This window comes from Oculina patagonica, chromosome 13, assembly GCF_052425735.1.
Source record: "Oculina patagonica isolate OP01 chromosome 13, crgOcupat, whole genome shotgun sequence".
Classification (NCBI taxonomy): Eukaryota; Metazoa; Cnidaria; class Anthozoa; order Scleractinia; family Oculinidae; genus Oculina; species Oculina patagonica.
Window position 1 is genome coordinate 13,362,468 of NC_135770.1, and position 22,749 is coordinate 13,385,216.

A 22,749-nucleotide genomic window follows, 5' to 3' on the forward strand; every position below is an offset into this window, starting at 1 on the left:
TATCTTCCTGCCTACTATACTGTGGAAAATTGAATATGTACAATTCAATCAATATTCAACTTCAAATAATCCACTCCTTATTTATAACACCCCCCCCCCCCTCCCCAACCCAGAGCTTCGCGAGGCCCTGCGAGTCATGTATTACTAGTATCTTCATATAAGCTTAAGCCCTAACCTAACATTAATTGTCTTGTTGTGGTACTAGGGGAATAAAGAAATAGAATTTTAACTCAGTTGAAATTTCACATGAAAACAAAAAGTTGATAAACTTTTAGAGCTGCTAAGGCCAGAAAAGCCAGTTGGGCTAGCTTGTTGATGAGCCAGCAAAGTGTTTTCTTAGTTACATCGCTAAGAAAGGGGAGAATATGTAAGCTTTCGTGGAATTTATAATCACAGTGCTTTCAACAGCACCTGTCAGAGAGCAATATAAGAGTCTTAAGACACCTCATTTTCCTTCACTAGGTCAAAGGATTTTTTTGGTTCTGAATATATCCCCCAACACAGTCCCTGGCCCAGGCAATAATTGGAAAAATATATCTCTTTTTCATGCATCTACAGAGTGTTCTGAACAATTTAAGCTAATTTAAAATTATAAACATTCATTTGGTGCCAATGATCATCAACAAATCTTATGTCTTTTTTGCCTTTTTCAGGGTTAACACGAGTAGCAGAATTTCCACAGAGTTGCAGACACAGAAAGGGATAAATGAACAATTAGATTTTTTATAAATTTTATTCTTCATTGCATGTACAAATGTACCGTGTGTAGAATACAATTTATTTATAAGGACAAGTGTAATTTTAAAGTTAATGAAATAAAGCCAGATAAGGTACAATCATGTACATAAAAAAAAACCATCCTGCTATCTAAACATTTAATTCCCAGTGCCCACACTGCAAAGAACAATAATTATGATAATGAGATACACATTTCATCAATCTCTTAATGCATGGTAAAATGGCATGGTAAAATTTTTGCCAAGCAATCTATACCTGAGTTTAGAACTAACAAACAGTATTTATGCCTCTCCAGAATTTTTGCTAAGTTTACATGTAATTAAGCAAAGGGAAATGGACTAATAAAGGAAAAAGGTGTTATCGTTTTGGGGACCCTATTTGGCAGAATGACAGAATGTCACTATTTTGCTTGCCACTACATTTTACTCCAGTTTGCTAGCAGGAAGCTGTTATTTTTGGTGTTAGGGACCGGTCATTATTTATGTAGAGGGGGGGGGGGGGTCAAGGCTATTTCAGAGTGACAAGAGGGGGGGACTAAGAAGAAAAGTTTAGGGGGGATCAGCAGTTTGAGGTGGGTAAAACAGTTAAATAGAAGAGTGCAAACACTATAAGTAAAACAGTGACGCTAAATTGTACAATTTTATGATATAATTTCTATTGTTTTCTTTTGTTTAACAACAAAAAAGTAGTTCTTTTACACTTTAGGAAAATCATTGGAAAAGAATTATATTTTGCATGGTTATTACATTTGTGTTCACCATGAGAGCATAATTTGTAAAAACTATCACTTTTCCAAAGTTAAGGAGTTAATAATTGAGGTATGTTTGCTATGTTTACCCCTTGTAAAAATTTTACCGCGATCGCAGCGCGATCGCGCCGCGATTTGTTGTCATCGCGACGCGATCGTGCGTGACGCGATTGTAAATGAACGCGAACGCGCCGCGATAGTTGCGATCGCGCCGCGAATGTCGCGATCGCGGCGTGATGAGTGTGATCGCGGCGCGATTGATTACCACCGCACCGCGATTTGGAGGGCTGGAATAAATCTCGGGAAGTGTTCCCGGCGAGAACTCACTTCTCGATCACCGGGAGAAAGTCAATATGCTTTGAAACTCTCACAAATCATGCTGTGGTCATAACGCAAATCATGACTTGTATTGATGAAATAAACTTTAAGTACTAATCAAAGTAGTTATAAAACTAGTTTGATTTAAAATGTCGAAAAACATTTTATTACGTGACGGTGAGCCGTGAGGACGTGATTCCCACGAGAAAAGTTTTATTTAGTTTTAGTCTAGACGAACTGGCGCGACAAAGCGGCGCGTGATAATGAGTAAAGATAAATTAAAAGATAAGAATTTTTATTTCTTAACAGTCCGTTTTTTAATCTTTTCAAACACTTTGTTTCTTTCTTTTCTTATCTTTGAGGAGCCTTAATACCTTTGAGCAATCCAATGACAAATTTCTGTCGGCCATTTTCTTCAAATGCAAATACAATCAGGAATTCGCTGCAATTGCGTTTTTTGCATTGAAAAATCCTCTATATGGCATTTAATTTAATTGTGGCTCCGAAGAGGCTGTCAGAATGAGCTTTTTTTAGAGCTTTATATTTACCTTCCCGTAGACCACGATCGTAGACCACACACATCGAAGTCCTTTCCCGCCTTTTGCCGCAAGGTTTCGTGAACTGAGCGTTACGATTGGCTGAGTTAGGTCACGTAGTGCATAGTACACGCAATCGCTACGCCATCGCAAGCAGAAAAGAAATTTTATTTCGAGAAAGTTGGTATGTTTTCTCTTCACAATCAGGACTGGAAAAATGTGTTCTTTTTTAGCTGCTTCTGAATAACAAGAGTTTAGAAGCGACCTAACTTGAGGGAAAAGCGTCTCTGTTGAAACTGCTAGAATTTGTTTTGTTATAAATTCGAGCAGAGTTACAACAGCTAGCGCTTCGTCGCTTCGTCATGGACTTTGTTGACTGAACTACAGCTAAACTGTGAATATAAAAAAAAATGCAAAACTCGAACAGTGGAAAGAGGAAAACATTTTGACAGTAAGGACCATTCAATGCAAAGTTGTACCTGTTGATGCTTGGGACTTAAATGTTGTATTATTTAAAAAAGCTTCGGGGAAAAGAAAGCGCATCTTTGACGGTTCGGCTTCTTCGCAGATGCAAGAGATAGTTCGCTCGTTTGGTAGATCACATCATTGCATCTTCTTTCGCTTGAGCACGAGTAAAAGGTTAGTTGCCGTTATGTATGTGTTGTTCACATTTTACAGAAGAACTGTTCACTTATTTGCTTGTAAACTAAAGACTCAATCACGCTCTCCGGCTTTGCGAAATTTAATTGTGCTCGGCAGCGAAACTGGCCGTCTTTTTCTGTAAGCTTCCGTAAATAAATGATGTTGTTTCGATACAGTCTGTGTGTTTGTTTTGTCGGTATGCAAAACGCCAAGATAATTGTTTTTAAATTTATAGATTTAGGCGCGATTCAAGCCAAATCGCGGCGCGATTCCCGACCCATCGCGCCGCGATGCGAGAATCGCGGCGGCCAAAAACGCGGCACGAATCGCGGCGCGATCCAAGCCGATCGCGGCGCGATCGCGCCAATCGCGGCGGCCAAAAACGCGCCGCGAATCGCGGCACAAATCGCGGCGCGATCGCGCCAATCGCGGCGGCCAAAAACGCGCCGCGATCGCGGTAAAATTTTTACAAGGGACTATACACATAACTCATCCAAAATTTGCCCTATTGCTGGAAGAGTATCCATAGCAAAGAAGCCTTGGCTGACTAAGTGTTGATCCAGCCTTTGTGCATCAGAACAAGTGTGCAATTAAGATTGTATGAAATGTGCATTTAATAATTAAATAATATAAAGGGAGATATCAGGTGAGGGGGGGGGGGTCATCACGTAAATATGGAACAACCTACTTACATGGCCTGGAGGGGGGGCCTTACAGAAATTTTGATCTTTCCAACATATTTTTCCCTTCCCCCCCCCTCCCCCCCCTCTACATAAATAATGACCGGTCCCTTAGGCAATAATAAGACTGTCATTGTCACCATTCCACCATATAGGACCCCCATTTGGGGAAGGGGGGAAGCTGCATGCAAAACTTTCCAGTTGTATGTTATGTATAGCTGTAACATACCAGTTATAATGGGGGTATGGATATGTTCTAGAGCAACCCTTTCTTTGTTCTTGTTTAACTTTGAGAGTTGCGAGTGTATCTTTAGAACCAAGGTTATGCATAGACTACTAATGATATTTTTTGATTGATCGATTTTTTAACTCTTATTTGGTGCTGTTGTTCATGGTGGTATCATATATAAAGAAAATAACATGAATAACAAACAGTCTAAAAAATTATTAAGGGGAAATAACCGGGGAGCTCCGCTTTTAGGCTTGCCTAAATCTATATATTATTATATCTTTATTGTCAATGACAACATTACCTCTCCAGTTTTTCTGTAACTGTGTCAGTTTGATCTCCTTCCAGCAGTCCATAAAGATCCTCAGCTCGTAAAGGTCGCTTTGCTCCAGTAGAAAGAAGTCTGTTCAACCACCTGATAAACAAAAATATTAAAATAAAAAAAGAGTTAAAAATAGACGCACAGCAGAGTATATTTGAAGAAAATTATTGTTGGGGTAGCCGATAGTGTTTGATATATCTTCTCAATCGAAACGAAAACTACACAGAAAATGGAGAAATTAAATCGTAAAAATCTATGCTTATTAAGACCGGGTATCCAAGCCTCCTTAGCGAGGATGATTTTATTTATTTTAACTTGATGAATTATTAATGAGTTTGAGAAGTTTACAGTGTAAGTGTTGTTTTGTACAGGGCACAGAACCAAGAGAGTATTATGAAAAATCAATGGTTTGGAAAGAACTAAATCTGTCTGCCATAAGTAACAATAATATTTTTGTAAGATGCCCTGCTCACTGGTGGGTGCATTTGAGGCACCCCCAGGTGTTTTAGCAGAGTTAGTTAACTATGGTTTCAGGGAACATGGAGAGGAGAGGAGGGAAGGGAAGGGGAGGGGAGGGAAGGGCAATGCCCTACACAAGCTTGTCACACATGCTCACAGTCTAGTACTCCTCTACATCAGAAATTCTTACCACAATGTTATATATTTAGAGAAAAATGATGCCTTAGCCATGGGTGATGGTAGAACTCCAGGGTCACTCCCTCGTCTGTCGTCATCTCCTAACATAGGTTCTTCCTCTTCGTCTCCTTTCTTCAATCCAGCAGCATCTGTGTCGTCAAGGTTGATAAAGCTCCCAGCTGCCGTCATCTTCTCACTCACCATTTCAGAATCTTCCATCTTGGATCCCAGTTTCGGTCTCCCTATAATTATTATATATTATTATTTCAATATTTTCTTCCTATAAAATGATTCAATATTTGTTGTCTTTATTGGCACTCTTATTTTAAAATCGCCTGTCAAACTTGCAGTAGAAATACAGCTAACTGCACAATTGATACATGGAATCCTTCACACATGAACAGCAATGCCGTGAATAATTTGCCTTTAAAAAATTGTATACATAATTAAGTGAGTGGTTACACAGAAATCTTGCCAAATCATATATAAGCAGGATTTCCACATAACCTATACATGTACTATAACTACTTAATGGCCATCCCAATAAAAATTATGTTTTGTTTCCCATTGCCTTGTCTCTTGTGATGGTGGGTCGGTCGGTCGGTCGGGCAAAAAAAGAATGAACACTTTAAGGGGTCTCGGTTCATTTAAGAAGCCAGGAGATACAGAACCGAAAGATTTTGTTTCAGTCGATCTCGCTGAGAATGTTGGAACAATCGTTAATGTCCTTGGCACGAAACAGCCTTTAAAAAACTTAGTATCGATGTTAATTAAAGACAAGGACATCACATCATACCAATTTCTGTTAATAAAACAAGATTGTGTGCTTGAAAAATAAAGTACTTGCCTCTTTGACTAGTGAATCTGGATTTTTTTTTTTTTTACATTTCAAAAAAAAGGGTCGGTCGGGCAATGGGAAACAAAACATTTTATTGGGATTGCCTATATATAAATTATGCATCAAATTAAGTCTTGATTCTCATGCATAATAAAAAATAGTAATTGGAGCAATACGGCAAATATCATAATAATACCGATCGTAATAAAGTGATTTCAAGCCCTATCTTTTCATAAAGTGACAGTTCAACTTAATCGATTTTATATGCATGCAAATTTTGATGGTTGACTTAATTTTGTAAAGTAAACATTACAATGTACGAAGACTAAACAATCATAAACGTAAAGACTGAGCTGGGCTTAGAAGAAAACATTTTCCTTAATAATAAATATGAAGGAAAACAATCAAGAAACACAACTGTTGAAATTCACCAATAAATGTTTCCAATAAGCTTATAAATAACAACAATGTGTAAAACTCTAGCGTGACGACTGTCAAAATATGAACAGATCAGGTTCGTCACGAAATAAATATACGAAAGGTTGCTTGAGTATGCAATACTGTAGCTTCCACAGTTTCCTATTAAATAGCATTAAATTTCGTACAGTTTATATCGTACTGTTTTATTAACGTCTCTGTCAGATCTCTCAAACTGAACAGAGGATAACATATAAAGTAGTAAGCTTATTGTTCACATTTTCACCTTCTGGAGTAAACGCTTCAGTTGTAGACGAAAGCACGATTAATGCTGCGTTAAAAACAACCACATAATACGCGTTTTTTGTTATCCATGTTTAAGGTAAGTAGCTCTGAGTATAATTCCTGCAGCACACTCTCATACCAGCTGTTTGGTGACCTCCCGCTCGATCGTTCAGATCAGACCTTCCGCCGGCGCCAGCACGTGCCAGAGTTGTCACGTGACAACCGGACAATGAAACACAGGTGCGCAATGCGAACATTTCGTGCAAAGTCCACCAATGCGCATTGAGAACATGAGCATTTATATCTATCTGTTCAAAAACAAACGAATCGGGACAAAGTAAACGAGTTGAACGGCGCAAAAGATTACGCCACAGGGAGGAAATGTACGAGCGCTCCTTGAGACAACGAAAAAAAAAAACAGAGAAAAATTCCCACATAAAAGGCGCAGACTGCCAGCGTAGTAACGTAAAAAGAGCTAGACAACCAAAAGTTTGCTTGTGTGATTTAGTGTGAGGGCTGGACTTTTTGCAAGACTTGGCTACAGGCCATTTGACACTGAAGAGGATGAAAATTTACCCGTATCTAGCACGGCTTTCAACGAGGAGGACATTAAAAAGAAATTTCTGGACAATATGTCTGCCGTGACATTACATTATTGCTTGAGAGAGATGTTTTTTTTTTTTCACGCGCTTCTAGCCATGTGGAAAGTAACAGTTTACTAGATTTCTTCTTTTATATCTACAATAATCTACTCAAGCCTCCCCACCCAACTCCCTCCCTTTGGGAGACTCTTAAAGATGTTGTAAACTCGATAGGTGTTTCCAAAGCTTTTCTACCCATCTTGTGGTTTATTAAGTGAATTACATTTTCTCTTCTAAAAGTCCTGTGTAGTGTTTTGTTCCAAACCTAACCATTGGGAAACTGTCATGACTCCAAAGTTGTGAGTTTCGTACTCGTGCACGGGTTATTTCCATCGCATTTAATGGTCTAGTTTGAAGTTATTTCCTAACATTTCCTTCCTTTGTTATGGCACTTTTTATCTTCGGGGAAGGTTTTCCGTTAAGAAACCATTTTTTCAGTATTCGGTAGCCCTATGTTATTCTTTGGTAATAAGCAGTCGGATTTCAACAACTTACAAAATTGAACAACAAAATAAACACAACATAAGTGCCATACAGGCACCACACACTACTTGTACTGGGTATCTGACAGTTTTAATTAATTCAAAAATCTGAAAACATTGTCTTTCTTTGCGCACGCGCCTTACCTTTCCACCATCCCTACTTGCAAAGATAAGGCTCATCTTACATTGTTCGAAAACGAGACTTGCTACCCCAAAATACCTGATTTCGCACATTTCATAATTTATCCCGAATTTGATAACCTGGACTTTCTTATCGTTGTATTTTACTTCCACTAATACCGTCACATTCTGGTTATTAGCCACCCCCTCCCTCCCCCCCCCCCCCCACCGCTTATACGCTCCTCGGGTTATAGGCCTATCAACATGTATACCCCCCTCTGCATGACTGAACAGGGCTAAATGTTGCTTTAGTACTAGTGGTAACCACAGGTTAGAAAGTGCGGGCCTGACGCACTTAGAAAAGGTACTGGTAGGCAGTGTCGATAAATAAATGATAATATGGACAAAAGACAATTTTTCCGAGTAACGCGTCACGCAAGGAATGCAAGTTTTTATCGTTTCCTATTGCCGCGAACCGACTAAAGTTGGTTGATTGACGGGTTTGGGAAGTGTAATCGAGCACGCAGTGTGAATTGAGATGTAATTTTTCTCATTCGGTAAACTCGCTATGTTGTCAGTGTTATAACGAATTTCTCGACAATAACCGTTGTTGGACTCATTCGCTTTGCCGTGGTTTATCTGTGATACAATTACAGCAAATTTTCTCAAAAGCAACATCTATAAAACAACGTCTTCCATCATGTTCCATGTGACAGAAGCCTAGATCTTATGTGACAAACTGTTGAGAGATTGAATCATTTTTCGCATTCTTATCGCCTTGGAGAACAGATTTTTCTCTTCCGGTCTTACGACAAACTGTCGTGATTGACACATTTTTTGCGTTCCGATCGTTCTTAGTGGAAGAACAAAATTTTCAACTTCCGCTTTCTGTTCGCTCTTTATTAACGTGGCGCGCACGCGTTAAACGCAATGCGCTGGTCACTGTCAAGATTAGGGTTGCGGGCCTCTCTTGGGCCCGCAATGACTATTTTAACTTATAAACGTTTTCGATCAACACTACCTTGGCTCGTTTCGAAACGTTTTTATCCCGCTTATTAGCCCCTCCATTTTAAGCCCACCCAAGACCCCTTACAAAGTTGTGTAAGCCCAGGGCTTATTACACTTGAATTTTATAAAAAATACACCCTTTATTTAAGTAATCAGTTATCGTGATTACAAGAATTAGCCCAAAAGGCATTTTGATGTACCGGTATGTTATACTTGAAAGTTATGAAAAGATTGACAATGTAAACATGTGGAAGTGACTCGTGTTCATTAGTAACCCCCACCCTGTCCCTATATCTTCTCTCCACTCCATTTCCGCCATTCCAAGATGGTCACTTACCCATCAGTCAACTCCTGTGGTGCCCATTCTCCCCTGACGATAGTGGGGCGTTTTCCCATAATAGCCATCCCAGGGGTCGGGCATTAGCCTTCCATCCAGCTACCTTGGGGCATTTGCCCATCCCGCCTTTTTCACCTTACAGCATATGGCAAGTTTATTTTCCAGCAGGTCCACATAGGACATAAATGGGACACTAAACCTGAAGAACGACCAATTGTTGCAAGAATGGCCTGAGGTAGATTACATTTTGGAAAAAAGTAACACGAAAGAGGAGGTAAATAATTTTTGAGCCCCTCCATAAGAACAGCTGGTGTTGGCCCAGAAGTGGGGCATTTGCCAGTTGGTTTTAAAAAATTATTAATTCGTTGGGGTCTCGGGGGGGGGGGGGGGGTGCATGGGCACTGCTGGAATTGACTGATACATTTTGACAATGTGTTTGACACATTGTCAAAATGTATCCTTAAAAAACTATCAAGCTGTGCCTACTAATCACAAAATACAATTCATACAGGACTAGTTACAACTCACATTTATTCACAACTCCTTCACCTGTTATTATTTTCAAGTTTCCAAAATAAAACACTGTTAACTAGTTTTATTGCTCATTCCAGTAAAATCTCATTGACATTACCTCGATCAGGAACGACCACACTTACATTTAATTTTAACACACTTTCACTTGAAATATGCAACTGCAAAGCAAGTTTAGTCTGTGACCTCTTCAGTTGGTTGCCATGTAAGAGTTGAATCTTAGATGACTTCATGTAGCCAAATATGAAAAATACCTTGATATCAGCTTCCAAAATTTGTTTACTTATTTTTATTTTTTTAGTTTTATAATTATTATTGCTTCTAACTAAAGATTTCAAATAAATACATTAAGATTAAGACAAGCGATTGAACTTAACATAACGTTTCAATGAACATTAAACCCTGCACATTTACATTTGTAATATTTTTAAATGTAAATGTGTATGCCGGCATGGGGTCATCAAAATATTATGTAATTTTATTGCTCATCTTGTCTTAATGTATTTATTAATATTATTTTTATTACTACATGATAGTTATCAATGTATAGTTATTACTGTTTTAGACGGTTATTTTTTAACATGGCTATTGTCATTTGGAAGCTGGTAACGAGGTTAACTTTTCGTGCATGATTACATAAAGTCATCCCTGATTCAAATCTATAATGGCAACAAACCGAAGAGGTCATAGAGAAAACTGGATGTGAAGTCACATCATTGTATTATGTAAATGTGTGTTGAAAGTAAATGCAATTGAGATCGTTCCTAATCAAGATGCTGTTTAGTTATTCTTTCGTTTCATTTCAATTCTCCTTACTAATTCCCATACATTTCTTTTGATGTTTGTTTGGAGAATTTGGTGGTTTATGAAGACAGTATTCTCCAGTTGATGATTGTCTTTGTTCTCATCACTTCACTGATGGACAGTGGACTAACAATTTAAGGAGAAGCCAGTAGTTAATCGCTTGATCTTGATGAGTCATGATAGTCAGTAGAAAAGAAATCTTGTCTGGACTCCAAACAGCACATATCCAACTGACTACATCCACGTTCTCTCATGATCTCCACTGCTTGCCATTTGTAACATACAGCTTGGGTGTGATTGTATTTACTGCATAAAGTGTGCATTGTCCTTCCTCTAATAAGGACTTTGCTAGACTAGCCCTGTAAAATACAGCCTGCAAAGCAAGATGAAAAAATCAAGATTTGCACAAAAGTTTCATAGCTGTAGACAATCTTTCTCTGTGAAAATGTATTGAATTACAAATAGGCAGGGTTTTCAATAAGAATCAGAGTAGACGACACAAGTTCATGAGTAGGCGGAGAAGGGAGTACTTTTAGGGAAGTTCGGGGGCATGCTCCCCTGGGAAAAAATTTAAAATTTGGGCCTCTTGGAATGCATTTCTTGGATTCTGGAGAAAGAATAAGGTTATTTCAACAGAACCATATATTATACATGTAATTATATTCAGCTAGAGTCGTGTAGCAATCTCACTGTTTTTTAAATGTTTTGAATGAAATAAATATGACTGTTTTAATGAATTTGTATGCCTTAAAATATCGTTGAGGTAACATTAAGCTTATTACAGTCAAAGTACTGGGAAAGTAGGCGGCGAAATCATGTGAAGTAGCCAGCGAATTTCGCCGGTTGCCAGCTCTTATTGAAAACCCTGAATAGGGGTGACTACTTGAATGGGGTCACTTAGAAAACATTGATTGAGAACAAAGGACAGCAACCTTTTTCACAAATAACCGTTTCTCTCATTTCTAAGTGTTTTTTTTTCCTCCTTGAAAGCCCCAACCTGGATATAAGGCCCACCCCCACCCCCCCCCCCCCACACACACACACACACACACACACACACTCTCTCTCTCCCACTGTTGTTACAAAATATTAAAATAAATTTTAGCCCAAACCTGGAAATAATTAAGCTCTCCTATTTATAGGCCCATCCCTGAAACTGGCCAGAAGTTGTACAAGCTGGGGGCAGCTTACAGATTAGAATGTTACGGTGTACAGATTGTACCAGTCAATCACAGGTAATCCCCAAGTATTTTTGTTTGGTTGCTCTGATAATTCTCTTGCATCCCTAGGTGAATAAGAGGAAATGTAAAATTAGTGTCTTGCCCAAAATACCAAACCCCCAGCCAGAGAATAAAACCAGATCTTTCATTCCAAAGTCTAACACACCAACCATTTGTAGGCTGCACCTCCTTTGTCAGTACCTATCTAGCCCTTCAAATAATAAATACATTTATGAATTACTCACATACCTGGAGATGCGTTAATTATCAGGTAATCCAGATCACCCCATTGCACGTTTGATATAAACTGCCTGACTTGAAATGAATGATTGTTGCTAGAAAAAATGTACAAAATAATTATTTGTTACTAAGATGTTAGATCAGTGCTGAATGGTAAAATCGTGAGTGATTATATCTTTTGTCTGGAAGACTAGGAATTTTGAAGTCTTGCAAAAGAAATCCAGACTTTGTGGGAAGTTCATCATGGGTCGTGTATCCAAGTTCGACATGTCATATAACTTATTTTTATGCTGTTTCCATGGATCTGGTGTGTATGCATGCCAAGCAACTCGCTACCTCTCAATTTTAACAAGGTTAGACGACTTGATTTCATGCACAAGGCAGTCTCACTCTGACTATAACCACCTTTAGAATAGGTACATGTCAGGTTAGGCAAAAAGCATACAGATTGTTATAAATACCATTTTTCTCAGTTCTGCATCCCAGACGGGAATAAAATGCATGACCTCCCAAACACCAGTCGGGTGCTCTATCCACTGTGCTACAAGAACTCATGGTGAGCAAGGCCATTTCATATGTGACTTGTGCCCTGCATACTGCAAAGGATCGCCACTGTCTATAACATCCTGTATGGTGATAAATAAAGAAAGATGGTAAATTTTAAGCTTGGTAGTGAAATATGAAAGATGAGATATTAATCATTTCACAAGCGTGGGACAAAGAAAAAACAGATTCCCTGACGGGAGTTGAACCTGACTCCCACACACCACTAGGGCACTCCATCCAGTAGTCAAGCTACTACTACTCTTTTAACTTAGGTAATTTAATATGATATATTTATCATGTCATGAGCATGGGACAAAGAAAAGTCCCCGAGTTGCCTCAAGTGGGGACTCGGATTTCTTTCATTGTCCCACACTCATAACATGATTTGAATAACTCATCTTTCATACTTCATTACCAAGCTTAAAATTTAGATAAGCAACATTTGTAAGTCTCCCCCTAGCAGAGGGGACACTCAAAACTCTGCAGTCACTGATCTTTGTCTGTGTATTAAATAATCACAAAAATGTAGCATTAGAAATGCAAACTCAGTGAAAATAGCCAAGCTCTGACAGCAACATAATATTTATACTACTTATTATAATTAATTTATAAATTATGAAGTAAAAAACATCTGAAGGTGATTTAACTAACTACAATAACTCACCCAGAGGAACACTGCTGTAATTATGTCTTTTCACTCCACATTATAATCATTCTTGGAATACTTGTCTCAGCCAAGTCAACATCCAGTATTCCAACCTGGAAGATCAATTTACTGTTAAGGTGATTCCCTAGTATTGCATTGTGCATCCTTACTGCGCAGAATTTTACACGCAATTAGCGTGTGCACACAAACAAAATGAGATGAGATAAATCATCATTTTCTCATCAACGAGTACAGTGACCAATCATGTTTTCCTCTAAGTTTGAGTGTAGCGATCAAATTCTTTCTATAAAATAAATACAGATCAATTTCTATGGCAGAAAAATAAATTACCACCGGAAACGTGTACTTTGCTAGTACTCGCAAAGGAATTATTAAGGAATTATGTGGTATATACAAGGTCTTCCTCCTCCTAAACAAGTATGGTGACCCCCCTTTTTCATTTCAAAATTTAGGTTCGCTTAAGGAAAACAACCAACGTACAGGCAAAGTTTGATTGGAAATCTATGAGCAGTTCTATTTTTACAGGAATTACCTTAACACTATGCAGATTGACCATTAATATCATATTCAGATGTTTTGCTGTAATAACACATTCTTTAAGACACTTGACCGTAATTTTACAACTGAAAAAACCCTGGCCCTTAATCTCCTCTAAAACAAAATAATGTGAAACAGATAACCTACAAAATTTCTGAGATTACCTTTCTGCCCCAGCAAATTAAAACATGACTCCAGCCATGCAACCTGCATCTTGACAGTACTTAAAAATTTTGCTAGCTCGACCTCCTTTGCTGGACACGATTACGATCATACATGCTTGATAGAATCATGTTAACACTTCTTCTGGAGTCTGAAAATTAATCAGAGATTATTTGTTGCTCAGTGATAAGTAAATAAATAAATAAAGCATAATTACCATTAGGCCTTTTCTGAACTTGACTGTTTTAAATGAGACTACATTCAGTTCTACTATATTTAAAAATTCATAAAAATAACACAAGCCCTTAGTTTTTAGACTTTTTAGACAAAGAGGAAACACAACATGTAGTCTTTTGAAGTGCAAATTTCAGGACACATCTACCATCTGGTTACCGAAAAGAAACTATGACAATTTCAACAACTACAGGACTTCACAACAAGAAAATAAGAATGACTAATTCAATGTGGTGTACATGCATGTTAAAGACTTCAAAAAGCATAATTATCATGACATTCTGCACAGAGCCCATGCAAACATCTAAATAAAGACATGACTTACAGTTTCAGAGTTCGCCATCTTGATATGAAACAACCCTCCTTGTTCCCAGGGGAAAAACAATGCACAATGACTACCAAAGCTGTAAACATGCAGACACAAAAGAGGACCTGTTAGAGTTTTAGCAATATGGGTTGTAAGGGGTTAGGTCGCTAGAGAAGAGATATGGATTATTGGTCACTAAATTCTAAGAGAATTACGGGTGATTATAAATCAAAATTCGGATATGTATTTCCAAAATTTCCCCATCAGGACTTAAATGGATACTTGATCAGAGCCCCTTAACAAGCTTTGCAAAGCAATAAATTTTGTCCCATGAAATTGAATTTCAACATAGCACTTCGTAGCCATACATAACCATACCTTACACATAATTATATATACCGTAATATAGACATAGCGCTTAACAAGTCTTTGATCGTCATCCAGGAAAAACCCTGAATAAATGGTAAGAACAAAGTGCAAATGGCACACAGAAAGGAGAAGAGATCAACAAAGCCCATTATCAGTAGCTTACACATGTTTAGAAATAGGGCTTACCTTGTTTTTTTCTTGTTATCCAGGCAATAACCTGACAAAGTGGTAAGAACAAAATGCAAACTGGCACACAGAAAGGATAGAGATCAACATAGCCCTTTATGGTCATAGCTTACACATATTTAGAAATACTGGGCTTACCTTGTTTTTTGTCATCCAGGCGATCCAGGCAATAACCTGACAAAGTGGTAAGAACAAAATGCAAACTGGCACACAGAAAGGATAGAGATCAACATAGCCCTTTATGGTCATAGCTTACACATATTTAGAAATACTGGGCTTACCTTGTTTTTTGTCATCCAGGCGATCCAGGCAATAACCTGACAAAGTGGTAAGAACAAAATGCAAACTGGCACACAGAAAGGATAGAGATCAACATAGCCCTTTATGGTCATAGCTTACACATATTTAGAAATACTGGGCTTACCTTGTTTTTTGTCATCCAGGCGATCCAGGCAAAAACCTGACAAAGTGGTAAGAACAAAATGCAAACTAGCACACAGAAAGGATAGAGATCAACATAGCCCTTTATGGTCATAGCTTACACATATTTAGAAATACTGGGCTTACCTTGTTTTTTGTCATCCAGGCGATCCAGGCAAAAACCTGACAAAGTGGTAAGAACAAAATGCAAACTGGCAAACAGAAAGGATAAGAGATCAACATAGCCCTTTATGGTCATAGCTTACACATATTTAGAAATAGGGCTTACCTTGTTTTTTATTGTCATCCAGAAGATCCAGGAAAAAACCTGACAAAGTGGTAAGAACAAAATGCAAACTGGCAAACAGAAAGGATAAGAGATCAACATAGCCCTTTATGGTCATAGCTTACACATATTTAGAAATAGGGCTTACCTTGTTTTTTATTGTCATCCAGGCGATCCAGGCAAAAATCTGACAAATTAAAGTGGTAAGAACAAAATGCAAACTGGCACACAGAAAGGATAAGAGATCAACCTAGCCCTTTATGGCCATAGCTTACACATATTTAGAAATAGGGCTTACCTTGTTTTTTATTGTCATGCAGAAGATCCAGGCAAAAACCTGACAAAGTGGTGAGAACAAAATGCAAACTGGCACACAGAAAGGATAAGAGATCGACATAGCCCTTTATGGCCATAGCTTACACATATTTAGAAATAGGGCTTACCTTGTTTTTTATTGTCATCCAGGCGATCCAGGAAAAAACCTGACAAAGTGGTCAGAACAAAATGCAAACTGGCAAACAATGCAGAAAGGATAAGAGATCAACATAGCCCTTTATGGCCATAGCTTACACATATTTAGAAATAGGGCTTACCTTGTTTTTTATTGTCATCCAGGCGATCCAGGCAAAAATCTGACAAATTAAAGTGGTAAGAACAAAATGCAAACTGGCACACAGAAAGGATAAGAGATCAACCTAGCCCTTTATGGCCATAGCTTACACATATTTAGAAATAGGGCTTACCTTGTTTTTTATTGTCATCCAGGCGATCCAGGAAAAAACCTGACAAAGTGGTCAGAACAAAATGCAAACTGGCAAACAGAAAGGATAAGAGATCAACATAGCCCTTTATGGCCATAGCTTACACATATTTAAAAATAGGGCTTACCTTGTTTTTTGTCATCCAGGCGATCCAGGCAAAAACCTGACAAAGTGGTAAGAACAATGCAAACTGCCACACAGAAAAGAGAAGAGATCAACATAGCCCTTTATGGCCAATCTTACACATATTTAGAAATAGGGCTTACCTTGTTTTTTATTGTCCTCCAGAAGATCCAGGCAAAAACCTGACAAAGTGGTAAGAACAAAATGCAAACTCGCAAACAGAAAGGATATGAGATCAGCCTATAGCCCTTTATGGCCATAGGTTACACATATTTAGAAATAGGGCTTACCTTGTTTTTTATTGTCATCCAGAAGATCCAGGCAAAAATCTGACAAAGTGGTAAGAATAAAATGCAAACTGGCAAACAGAAATGATAAGAGATCAGCCTAGCCCTTTATGGCCATAGGTTACACATATTTAGAAATAGGGCTTACCTTGTTTTTTATTGTCATCCAGGCAATCCAGGAAAAAACCTGACAAAGTGGTAAGAACAAAATGCAAACTGGCAAACAGAAAGGATAAGAGATCAACATAGCCCTTTATGGTCATAGCTTACACATATTTAGAAATAGGGCTTACCTTGTTTTTTATTGTCATCCAGGCGATCCAGGAAAAAACCTGACAAAGTGGTAAGAACAAAATGCAAACTGGCAAACAGAAAGGATAAGAGATCTACATAGCCCTTTATGGCCATAGCTTACACATATTTAGGAATAGGGCTTAACTTGTTTTTTATTGTCATCCAGGCGATCCAGGAAAAAACCTGACAAAGTGGTAAGAACAAAATGCAAACTGGCAAACAGAAAGGATAAGAGATCAACATAGCCCTTTATGGTCATAGCTTACACATATTTAGAAATAGGGCTTACCTTGTTTTTTATTGTCATCCAGAAGATCCAGGAAAAAACCTGACAAAGTGGTAAGAAGATAATCCAAACTGGCAAACAAAAAGGAGAAGAGATCAACATAGCCCTTTATGGTCATAGCCTACACATATTTAGAAATACTGGGCTTACCTTGTTTTTTGTCATCCAGGCGATCCAGGAAAAAACCTGACAAAGTGGTAAGAACAAAATGCAAACTGGCAAACAGAAAGGAGAAGAGATCAACATAGCCCTTTATGGTCATAGCTTACACATATTTAGAAATAGGGCTTACCTTGTTTTTTATTGTCATCCAGAAGATCCAGGAAAAAACCTGACAAAGTGGTAAGAAGATAATCCAAACTGGCAAACAAAAAGGAGAAGAGATCAACATAGCCCTTTATGGTCATAGCTTACACATATTTAGAAATACTGGGCTTACCTTGTTTTTTGTCATCCAGGCGATCCAGGAAAAAACCTGACAAAGTGGTAAGAACAAAATGCAAACTGGCAAACAGAAAGGAGAAGAGATCAGCCTAGCCCTTTATGGCCATAGGTTACACATATTTAGAAATACAGTAGGGCTTACCTTGTTTTTTATTGTCATCCAGAAGATTCAGGCAAAACCTGACAAAGTGGTAAGAACAAAATGCAAACTGGCAAACAGAAAGGATAAGAGATCAACCTAGCCCTTTATGGCCATAGCTTACACATATTTAGAAATACTGGGCTTACCTTGTTTTTTACTGTCATCCAGAAGATCCAGCAAAAAACCTGACAAAGTGGTAAGAACAAAATGCAAACTGGCACACAGAAATGATAAGAGATCAACATAGCCCTTCGATTCATAGCCATACATAACCGTACCTTACACATACGTAGAAAAAGTGCTTAACATGTTTTTGATTGTCATCCAGAAGATCCAGCAAAAAATCTGACAAAGTGGTAAGAACAAAATGCAAACTGGCACACAGAAAGGATAAGAGATCAACATAGCCCTTTATGGTCATAGCTTACACATATTTAGAAATAGGGCTTACCTTGTTTTTTATTGTCATCCAGGCGATCCAGGAAAAAACCTGACAAAGTGGTAAGAACAAAATGCAAACTGGCAAACAGAAAGGATAAGAGATCTACATAGCCCTTAATGGCCATAGCTTACACATATTTAGAAATAGGGCTTACCTTGTTTTTTATTGTCATCCAGGCGATCCAGGAAAAGACCTGACAAAGTGGTAAGAACAAAATGCAAACTGGCAAACAGAAAGGATAAGAGATCAACATAGCCCTTTATGGTCATAGCTTACACATATTTAGAAATAGGGCTTACCTTGTTTTTTATTGTCATCCAGAAGATCCAGGAAAAAACCTGACAAAGTGGTAAGAAGATAATCCAAACTGGCAAACAAAAAGGAGAAGAGATCAACATAGCCCTTTATGGTCATAGCTTACACATATTTAGAAATACTGGGCTTACCTTGTTTTTTGTCATCCAGGCGATCCAGGAAAAAACCTGACAAAGTGGTAAGAACAAAATGCAAACTGGCAAACAGAAAGGAGAAGAGATCAACATAGCCCTTTATGGTCATAGCTTACACATATTTAGAAATAGGGCTTACCTTGTTTTTTATTGTCATCCAGAAGATCCAGGAAAAAACCTGACAAAGTGGTAAGAAGATAATCCAAACTGGCAAACAAAAAGGAGAAGAGATCAACATAGCCCTTTATGGTCATAGCTTACACATATTTAGAAATACTGGGCTTACCTTGTTTTTTGTCATCCAGGCGATCCAGGCAAAAACCTGACAAAGTGGTAAGAACAAAATGCAAACTGGCACACAGAAAGGATAAGAGATCAACATAGCCCTTTATGGTCATAGCTTACACATATTTAGAAATAAGGCTTACCTTGTTTTTTATTGTCATCCAGGCGATCCAGGAAAAAACCTGACAAAGTGGTAAGAACAAAATGCAAACTGGCAAACAGAAAGGATAAGAGATCTACATAGCCCTTAATGGCCATAGCTTACACATATTTAGAAATAGGGCTTACCTTGTTTTTTATTGTCATCCAGGCGATCCAGGAAAAAACCTGACAAAGTGGTAAGAACAAAATGCAAACTGGCAAACAGAAAGGATAAGAGATCAACATAGCCCTTTATGGTCATAGCTTACACATATTTAGAAATAGGGCTTACCTTGTTTTTTATTGTCATCCAGAAGATCCAGGAAAAAACCTGACAAAGTGGTAAGAAGATAATCCAAACTGGCAAACAAAAAGGAGAAGAGATCAACATAGCCCTTTATGGTCATAGCTTACACATATTTAGAAATACTGGGCTTACCTTGTTTTTTGTCATCCAGGCGATCCAGGCAAAAACCTGACAAAGTGGTAAGAACAAAATGCAAACTGGCAAACAGAAAGGAGAAGAGATCAACATAGCCCTTTATGGTCATAGCTTACACATATTTAGAAATAGGGCTTACCTTGTTTTTTATTGTCATCCAGAAGATCCAGGAAAAAACCTGACAAAGTGGTAAGAAGATAATCCAAACTGGCAAACAAAAAGGAGAAGAGATCAACATAGCCCTTTATGGTCATAGCTTACACATATTTAGAAATACTGGGCTTACCTTGTTTTTTGTCATCCAGGCGATCCAGGCAAAAACCTGACAAAGTGGTAAGAACAAAATGCAAACTGGCACACAGAAAGGATATTAAGAGATCAACATAGCCCTTTATGGTCATAGCTTACACATATTTAGAAATAGGGCTTACCTTGTTTTTTATTGTCATCCAGGCGATCCAGGAAAAAACCTGACAAAGTGGTAAGAACAAAATGCAAACTGGCAAACAGAAAGGATAAGAGATCTACATAGCCCTTAATGGCCATAGCTTACACATATTTAGAAATAGGGCTTACCTTGTTTTTTATTGTCATCCAGGCGATCCAGGAAAAAACCTGACAAAGTGGTAAGAACAAAATGCAAACTGGCAAACAGAAAGGATAAGAGATCAACATAGCCCTTTATGGTCATAGCTTACACATATTTAGAAATAGGGCTTACCTTGTTTTTTATTGTCATCCAGAAGATCCAGGAAAAAACCTGACAAAGTGGTAAGAAGATAATCCAAACTGGCAAACAAAAAGGAGAAGAGATCAACATAGCCCTTTATGGTCATAGCTTACACATATTTAGAAATACTGGGCTTACCTTGTTTTTTGTCATCCAGGCGATCCAGGCAAAAACCTGACAAAGTGGTAAGAACAAAATGCAAACTGGCAAACAGAAAGGAGAAGAGATCAACATAGCCCTTTATGGTCATAGCTTACACATATTTAGAAATAGGGCTTACCTTGTTTTTTATTGTCATCCAGAAGATCCAGGAAAAAACCTGACAAAGTGGTAAGAAGATAATCCAAACTGGCAAACAAAAAGGAGAAGAGATCAACATAGCCCTTTATGGTCATAGCTTACACATATTTAGAAATAGGGCTTACCTTGTTTTTTGTCATCCAGGCGATCCAGGAAAAAACCTGACAAAGTGGTAAGAACAAAATGCAAACTGGCAAACAGAAAGGAGAAGAGATCAGCCTAGCCCTTTATGGCCATAGGTTACACATATTTAGAAATAGTAGGGCTTACCTTGTTTTTTATTGTCATCCAGAAGATCCAGGAAAAAACCTGACAAAGTGGTAAGAACAAAATGCAAACTGGCAAACAGAAAGGATAAGAGATCAACCTAGCCCTTTATGGCCATAGCTTACACATATTTAGAAATACTGGGCTTATCTTGTTTTTTACTGTCATCCAGAAGATCCAGCCAAAAATCTGACAAAGTGGTAAGAACAAAATGCAAACTGGTACACAGAAAGGATAAGAGATCAGCCTAGCCCTTTATGGCCATAGCTTACACATATTTAGAAATAGGGCTTACCTTGTTTTTTATTGTCATCCAGGCGATCCAGGAAAAAAACCTGACAAAGTGGTAAGAACAAAATGCAAACTGGCAAACAGAAAGGATAAGAGATCAGCCTAGCCCTTTATGGCCATAGCTTACACATATTTAGAAATAGGGCTTACCTTGTTTTTTATTGTCATCCAGGCGATCCAGGAAAAAACCTGACAAAGTGGTAAGAACAAAATGCAAACTGGCAAACAGAAAGGATAAGAGATCAGCCTAGCCCTTTATGGCCATAGCTTACACATATTTAGAAATAGGGCTTACCTTGTTTTTTATTGTCATCCAGGCGATCCAGGAAAAAACCTGACAAAGTGGTAAGAACAAAATGCAAACTGGCACACAGAAATGATAAGAGATCAGCCTAGCCCTTTATGGCCATAGCTTACACATATTTAGAAATAGGGCTTACCTTGTTTTTTATTGTCATCCAGGCGATCCAGGAAAAAACCTGACAAAGTGGTAAGAACAAAATGCAAACTGGCACACAGAAAGGATAAGAGATCAACATAGCCCGTTATGACCATAGCTTACACATTTTTAGAAATAGGGCTTACCTTGTTTTTTATTGTCATCCAGAAGATCCAGCCAAAAACCTGACAAAGTGGTAAGAACAAAAATATGCAAACTGGCACACAGAAAGGATAAGAGATCAACCTAGCCCTTTATGGCCATAGCTTACACATATTTAGAAATAGGGCTTACCTTGTTTTTTATTGTCATCCAGAAGATCCAGCCAAAAACCTGACAAAGTGGTAAGAACAAAATGCAAACTGGCAAACAGAAATGATAAGAGATCAACATAGCCCTTTATGGCCATAGCTTACACATATTTAGAAATAGGGCTTACCTTGTTTTTTATTGTCATCCAGAAGATCCAGCCAAAAACCTGACAAAGTGGTAAGAACAAAAATATGCAAACTGGCACACAGAAATGATAAGAGATCAACATAGCCCTTTATGGTCATAGCTTACACATATTTAGAAATACTGGGCTTACCCTGTTTTTTGTCATCCAGGCGATCCAGGCAAAAACCTGACAAAGTGGTGAGAACAAAATGCAAACTGGCACACAGAAAAGAGAAGAGATCAACATAGCCCTTTATGGTCATAGCTTACACATATTTGGAAATAGGGCTTACCTTGTTTTTTATTGTCATGCAGAAGATCCAGGCAAAAACCTGACAAAGTGGTAAGAACAAAATGCAAACTGGCAAACAGAAAGGAGAAGAGATCGACATAGCCCGTTATGGCCATAGGTTACACATATTTAGAAATAGGGCTTACCTTGTTTTTTGTCATCCAGGCGATCCAGGAAAAAACCTGGCAAAGTGGTAAGAACAAAATGCAAACTGGCACACAGAAAGGATAAGAGATCAACCTAGCCCTTTATGGCCATAGCTTACACATATTTAGAAATAGGGCTTACCTTGTTTTTTATTGTCATGCAGAAGATCCAGGCAAAAACCTGACAAAGTGGTGAGAACAAAATGCAAACTGGCACACAGAAAGGATAAGAGATCGACATAGCCCTTTATGGCCATAGCTTAC

General features: G+C 38.1%; 1 protein-coding gene and 1 long non-coding RNA gene across 3 annotated transcripts in view; both read right to left on the minus strand.

Annotated features, from left to right (window-relative positions):
- Window positions 1-6,573, minus strand: part of LOC144634341 (ATP-binding cassette sub-family C member 4-like) — a 37,550-nt gene extending 30,977 nt beyond the window's left edge. The window contains exons 1-3 of the mRNA XM_078493262.1: window positions 6,391-6,573; window positions 4,863-5,091; window positions 4,196-4,306 (exon numbers count right to left, since the gene is read on the minus strand). Of these exons, the coding sequence (XP_078349388.1) occupies window positions 4,196-4,306; window positions 4,863-5,068 (317 nt within the window). The 5' untranslated portion in view covers window positions 5,069-5,091; window positions 6,391-6,573. The remainder of the gene's footprint in view (window positions 1-4,195; window positions 4,307-4,862; window positions 5,092-6,390) is intronic.
- Window positions 6,574-9,490: 2,917 nt separating this feature from the next.
- LOC144635676 (uncharacterized) lies at window positions 9,491-18,239 on the minus strand. Of its 2 annotated transcripts, XR_013567390.1 has the most exons (8): window positions 18,102-18,239; window positions 14,235-14,603; window positions 13,687-13,828; window positions 12,983-13,077; window positions 12,234-12,398; window positions 11,782-11,867; window positions 11,425-11,597; window positions 9,491-10,685 (listed from the first exon to the last, which is right to left on the minus strand). It is a non-coding gene; the product is annotated as an uncharacterized LOC144635676 (long non-coding RNA). The 2 variants fall into 2 exon arrangements; XR_013567391.1 differs by lacking the exon at window positions 18,102-18,239 and having other exon boundaries at window positions 13,687-13,835; window positions 14,244-15,208.
- Window positions 18,240-22,749: the final 4,510 nt, after the last annotated feature.